General features: G+C 44.7%; 1 protein-coding gene across 4 annotated transcripts in view; it reads left to right on the forward strand.

Annotated features, from left to right (window-relative positions):
- Window positions 1-986: 986 nt before the first annotated feature.
- LSM14A (LSM14A, mRNA processing body assembly factor) overlaps window positions 987-6401 on the forward strand; it is a 20269-nt gene continuing 14854 nt past the window's right edge. For all 4 annotated transcript variants that reach the window (XM_009282838.1, XM_009282840.1, XM_009282839.1 and 1 more), the window contains exon 1: window positions 987-1392. In XM_009282838.1, the coding sequence (XP_009281113.1) occupies window positions 1272-1392 (121 nt within the window). In that variant the 5' untranslated portion in view covers window positions 987-1271. The remainder of the gene's footprint in view (window positions 1393-6401) is intronic.

Consider the following 6401-nt stretch of genomic DNA (forward strand, 5'->3'; position numbering starts at 1 on the left):
TACTTGCTGAATCTTTGCAACGTATTAGTGTCAGTTGCTGCAACAAAAGCTATTAAGTACCCTTTCCAGAAGTTAGGTTTTGTTGCATGTAATTTTCTAGGCTGCAAATATAAAAAGGGGGGCCTGAGGCAGTATCATGTTTTAACAGGCAAAGCCTCCAACAGGAAGCCTCATTTGTGATTTTTACTTAAGGTGTACAAGGTAAGTGCAATCTCAAAATTTTTTTTGTGTTTACTTGTACTAAAAGGGTACTTTTTTCAGGATTAATTCCATCCACACTTCAGTCAAGATTTCATCAACAGTTGCATTGCTTAGTGTTGCTTGGCAAGATCTGACTATCTCAACACTGCCAACTGAGTAAAACGGAATCCCCCTTGAAATACAAACTAAATGGTTCTCATCATCTAAACTTTTGCAGTTCCCCGCGTGACTGGGTTCTGTAATTACTTATTAAGGATCACAAGAATTTAGCATTCAATGATAGGTGGCTTGGGCCTCTCTCAAAAAAACCTGAAAACCCCAAATCGCCAAACCGACTTTCACATCTCCCGGTGTTCACAGGCTGCGGCAAGGGTGGGGTTTCCAAGCGGCGAGCTCAAACTCCCGGCACGCTGGGTGGGAACCCGGCTAGGGGGAGCCGGGGGAGCCGCAGGCGCCGCGGAGCCCCGACCCAGCACCGCTCCGGCCACGCACACCACCCGTAGGGCGGGGAGGGAAAGCGCGAGCGGGGGCGGGCCGGCCACCCCCACCCGGCCCCACCCTGTCGGGGGAGCCACACCGCTGCCGGGGAAGCCAAGCCGGCCTGTCGGGCGAGCCACACCGCTGCCGGGGAAGCCACGCTCACGCTCCGAAGCAGGAACGCGGTAGAGCTCTCGTGGCTTCAAGGCCGCTAAATTAAATTCCCGGGCAGGCCAAATGGCCGCCCCCTCCCCTCAGCGGCCTCCGCCCCGCCCCCGGCCGCCAATTCTCGCGAGATCACCTCCACTCCCGGCATCCATTTCGCAGCTGGAGCGAGGGGGGGCGGCTCTGAGGGAAGATGAAGGCGGCGGCCATGTTGGGAGCTTCAGGGTGGTTTCGGTGCGGGGTGTGCTGAGGGAGTCTGCGCAGGGAGAGCTGTCGGTGGGGGATCGGCGGAAGGTCGGGCTCGAAGCGGGAGGAGTAGAGCGCCTACTACGACTCTGAGCCGGGCTTGTTTAGTTGCTTGTGCCCGGCTTCAGGAGCGCTCGGCAGGGGAGGAGGGGAGGGGTGTCCCTGACCGAGGAGCGAGCACCATGAGCGGGGGGACGCCCTACATCGGGAGCAAGATCAGCCTTATCTCCAAGGCCGAGATCCGCTATGAAGGGATCTTGTACACCATCGACACCGAAAATTCCACTGTGGCGCTGGCCAAGGGTAAGGACTTCGCGGAGTAGAGGACTGGGCCCTGGCGGCCCAGCAACGCCTCGGGGAAGGGGCGGGAGGGGAGCGGGACCGTCGTGCCTGCGGCGGCGTAGGGACCGTTGGGGGCCCGTCGGAGATCGAGCAAGCACCTGAAACCGCGGCAGAGTCGTCCGTGGCGTTGTGGTGCTGAGGAGGCCCGGAGTGCGAGGGGGAGGCCTACAGCCTACGAGGGCCCAGCAGCAGCTGCGGGGGGGCTTGGCGGAGCTTTGGTAAGAGCCCGCGTAGTTTCGGCCGGAGGCGCGTCCTCCCGCCATCCTCCCCGACGGAGCGTCTGCGGCGGGGCCGTGGTGACCCGCGACGCTTCACGGCGGAGGTGGAAGTGAGCAAGGGGTTGGGAGAGCGGCGGCGCGACAGCGCTGCGGAGGCCCCTGCTCCCGCCGCGCAGGCTGCTCTCCCGGCTTCGGGGTGGGGTATGGAAAGCTCAGCGGCGGCGGAGGACCGTCGCGAAAAGGAGCTAGAAACCCTACCTAGTTAGGGGCTGCTCAAAGGAGTCCTGAGTAGAGTAAAAGTATGAAGCCCTTAGCGGTGGAAGTGGTCCAGAGTTAGTGCGTAAAAGGGAGTAGGAGGGGGAGGCTGGAAAGAGGATTTCTTTGCATCGTAAGAATTCCAGACCTACAGGGCACAGGGCTGCGTACGAACTGAACTCTTAGGCATCCTGGGGTAGGAGACAACTCGGGTCTAAAGGGGATCCTGTGAGTGCGAGGTTATCGACAAAGAAGGCTGATCGTGAGGTCTTCATTTTGGAGGTAAACTGTATGGCACTGTATAAATCGAAATTGGGTACGGACACTGGCATGAGAATGTATTGGCCAGAGAATACATGTGTGTTTATGTATAAGAAAGTTAGGAAGAGATGTTTATTGAGAAGAGAGTCAGAGACTGGGGAGTAAAAAAGAGGACCTTTGAAACAGGGCATCCAAAGGACTTAGGACTTCCCTGAGAGTCAGAGACTGGGGAGTAAAAAAGAGGACCTTTGAAACAGGGCATCCAAAGGACTTCACTGTTTCTTGTGCATGATAATGCACTCTCAACACAAGCATACTAGCCATGGCAGTGAATGTGTAATATTAAGGTATAACATTAAGTCAGAATTTTTAATAACTTCTTTATAATAGATTCTGCAAAACTCAATGGTATTTTACTTCTTGACTCTACTGTAAAGTTTTTCTAAATAATCTAAATGCATCTATAAAAGCAGAGAGTTTATCCAGCCATTAGGTAAGGGGGGGAAATTGCTCCTTGTGTAAATTAAATATTTGGGACTGAGAGTATTCCGAACCTCACTTCCTGTTTGATATGATAGGCTTTTCATTCTAGCATAATGACAATCTGTTACGTTTTACATAGTTGGTGTGTATAATAGTTGGCCTGTGGAGTTGATACCGTGTAGCAGTTTATTTGCTTTCATCTCGCGTTGGCCTTCGTGGTAATTCTTGTTTGTGTGCCTTGTCACTTTAAGGCCCTCTTCTCCCCCCTCCCCCCCCCGCCCCTTCCTCTAAAAAAACCCCCGGCAATTATTGGTTAAGAAATAGATAGCTTTGCTTTGTTTTGTAAATTCGTATATGTATGCTTTCAGACACCTTACAGTAGGTTTGGTCCCAGGCTTGCATAGTTCATTTATAGGGCATTTAGCTTTCATGATGTGATTTTTGCTTATTTCTAAAGTTGTCTTTAGGTTAAATTGCCTTGCTGGAATTGCATTATCTGTTTCAAAAGGACAGCTAGTATTTGTTTATGTGAGAAAAAGATGAGCACTGTGATTTAAAAATAAATGTTTAGAAATTCCAGTTGCATGCTGTGATTGTTAAGGTGTGTACAAAAGCACTTAGAAGAATCCCATCCTTGAAGAGCTTGTGATAGTCTTGCCCTAAATTAGACAGATTTAGTGCTGACCAAGCCAATTTTGCATGACTTCTCAAGAGTGGTTAAGTCATGTTATGGCATATCTGCCAAAGTGTACGTATTTAAGATAGATCTAACTACAGTTACAAATCTAATCTACTCTCTTCCCCATAGCTCTCATCAGAAATGTAAATCTAAACCATTAAATTTGCTTTAATAAAACTTGGCTGAGTTAGCTGAAGAATGTGTGTTTTGTATTATAATGTCATGATTCAGAAGAGAATAAACCAGTATTTCTAGGCCACCTGGAACCAAAAATCTTGAGATTAATCTGGAAGCTGATAACAACCATATTAGACCGTAAAACAGTTCACTCTGCTCATCAACAAAATGCTCAACTCTAGAGTATTCAGGTTTCTGAATAAATGAAGGCTTAGGTCATGTGAATGTGGTATGATAGCATATATGTAAGGTGACAAGCGTGGTTAATTATGGCTGGGTATGTGTGTGAAAGAAGCAGATCTTCCTTCTGAACAGTCCGTAGCTGTAAATATGTTGATCGGGTAATAGTTATCTCTTCTTCCTGTGGTGAGTCCAGAAGTCAAACCAGAACTGTTTACCATGGATCTTTACCACAAATGTCAACTTTTCTGCCAGAAAGAGAAAAAAAAAAAAAAGCCCCAAAAGATGACTCCATGCTTTCAGTTGCTCTGCTATGTAGCTGGCTTCATGTGACTGTTACCTGGGTTGAGTGCAGGGTGGCTTATGATTATTCATTTCCTAACTGAAATCACTGAAATTGTTTGTGACATAAAGTGCAAAAGTAGAGGTAGAATCTGTTCTTGAGTAACTACAGATTTGCCTAACAGTAGGACTTCTGTGGACTGAACTGAAGTCTGAGATTAATCTCATGAAGTTGTACATGTGTAATGCCTTCATTTATCTTAAATCTTCTGGGGTTTTAGACAGAAACAAGGTTTTTGGGTTGCTAACAGGGTACTGATTGTAGTCTTCAGTTACTGAGGGGCAATCTCCTATAGTTCTCTAATCAGCATTTTATTTACAAAGCTGTGATCCTTTCACTAGCAAAAGTTGTGGCCTCTGTCTCATGAGTTAGAGGAAGATAGCAACTGTTTAAATATTGAGCATAACATTTTTATCCTAAACTGGAGTCTGATAAAGGAAAGCGATGCATCCTTTCACAAAGTGTTAAAGGGTCTTGTTATTTAAATAACAGGGAAAACTCCCATCTATGTCAGATTCCAAATATTAAGCAAGCTATACAAGTACTTAAGGTTTTTATGTATTATTGGTGCATATGTTTTCTTTGGATTGCCAGCTTTTCAGAGCTAGTATTTGGAACAAAAAAACACCCGCTCTTATTCTCAAGTTTCAAGTTAAATTAACTTGGAATGTCCTTCTAGTTCATACTTCTAATTCATACTTAATTTTTTAAACATCATTAAGTCCAACCAATTTAAGAATCGAGTGTTTGCAAGCCACAGTTAGGAGTAAAATTTTCTTGCTCTGAAGTGATTGCTGCCCTACCTGGGGCAGTTATAGAATAATCATGATGGATTGTGCTTGATCTTACATGTTGTGGCATTAAAAACTAGATGTGATCTTTCATGCTAGTAATACATAATGTCTTTCTATTTCAAGGCACCAATTTAGAGAGAGAGATTTTTAATGTAGATAAGCTGTGCAAGAACAACCATATTGGGTCAGAAAAGGCTTTGTTCCCTACCAACAGTAGAGAATCCTTAGGCATGTGAGTATAAGAAACAGAAAATTACATACTGTCTCTCTGGTATAATGCATCAGTTTTCACTTACCAGCTGTTGGACTATTTAGAGTTGCATTTGGAACCATTATAATTAATAGATACTAATGAAGTAGCTTTCAGTAATTTAAGAAGTAGTTAAACTTCTGGCATTTTCAACCATCTGTGATAGTGTTTTCCGTAGTCAAATGACACATGAAAGAGAAAACTTCCCTTTCTTTTAGACTTTTACATAATATTAATTGGGTGAAAGACTCAGAAACGTAGACAGAAGAAAGCTAAATTGTTGTGAAGACTTGAGCTTTTCTTATAGGTCAGAGGTAGGAGCAGGAAAGGGAAGGGTTAATTTTTTATCAAGTTTTTATGAAGTTACTTTTTTAGTCAGTTAAATGACATGTTCTCTCCATGTCTTGAGGTTTAGGGTGTGTGTGCCAAACCAACCCTGTGCATAGTGTGTCACAGCAGAAAAATTCCTCTTGTCAAAGCCCACTCCTGGCTACTTCCCTCATATCTATCTCCCTGTTAACTCACCACCCCTACGAGTAAGGGAATGCAGACCTGAATTATTGTTCTGAAGGTATAAGCCCGCCAAAAGCTGGCTCCTTCACATTAATACTTTTCCTGTAACGGGGTGTGCAGGCATCTAAGCATGTTTACAGGGAAAGGGTTGGGGTGTTTTGAAGTGAGATGGCAATTGAAATGACTTGTTCTGGTAGTGGTGGTCTCATTTTAGTTGTCATCCTTCTCATGGGTGCCTTAAGGGTGGGGAAAGACTGGTTTTTGTGTATGTATGCTACATGTGAAGTAAGGCTGATAAGATTGTGTCAGTGCTGTGTACAGAGACTGAATTACATGTTTCCAATAATTCACATTATATGGGAACAGAGTCCTCTCTTGCTAGTAGAATATATAGCTTGGCTTCTGATTAACACAGTATTTTTCTGTGTTAATCCACAGGTAATCATTTCTGTTAACTGATAGGGAAAGTTGCAATGTTTTCCTTGGATACTATAGTAGTATAATATAGTAATATACATTAAAATATAGTATAGTAGTAACACTGAAGTCAGTCAAAATCTGTACAAAAATTTGCTCACAGCACTTTAATATGAAATTGGTGGAACTACTTGGGCATAAAGTCACATACATGAATCCTGTAAGGCTCAACAGCATTAGTTTCTTTCTAGCTAGCTACTTAATTGTGTGTATTTACACTGACCAAAAAAGAGTTTGCTTTTAACATGTGATGGTTGCCTTTTTGTTTGCAAGTCCCTAAGCCAGTTTAGCTCCTCTAAAAAAAAACCCAAAACAAACAAACAAACAAAAAAAAAACCAA

The sequence above is a fragment of the Aptenodytes forsteri genome, unplaced genomic scaffold, assembly GCF_000699145.1.
Source record: "Aptenodytes forsteri isolate BGI_AS27 unplaced genomic scaffold, ASM69914v1 Scaffold70, whole genome shotgun sequence".
Lineage (NCBI taxonomy): Eukaryota > Metazoa > Chordata > Aves > Sphenisciformes > Spheniscidae > Aptenodytes > Aptenodytes forsteri.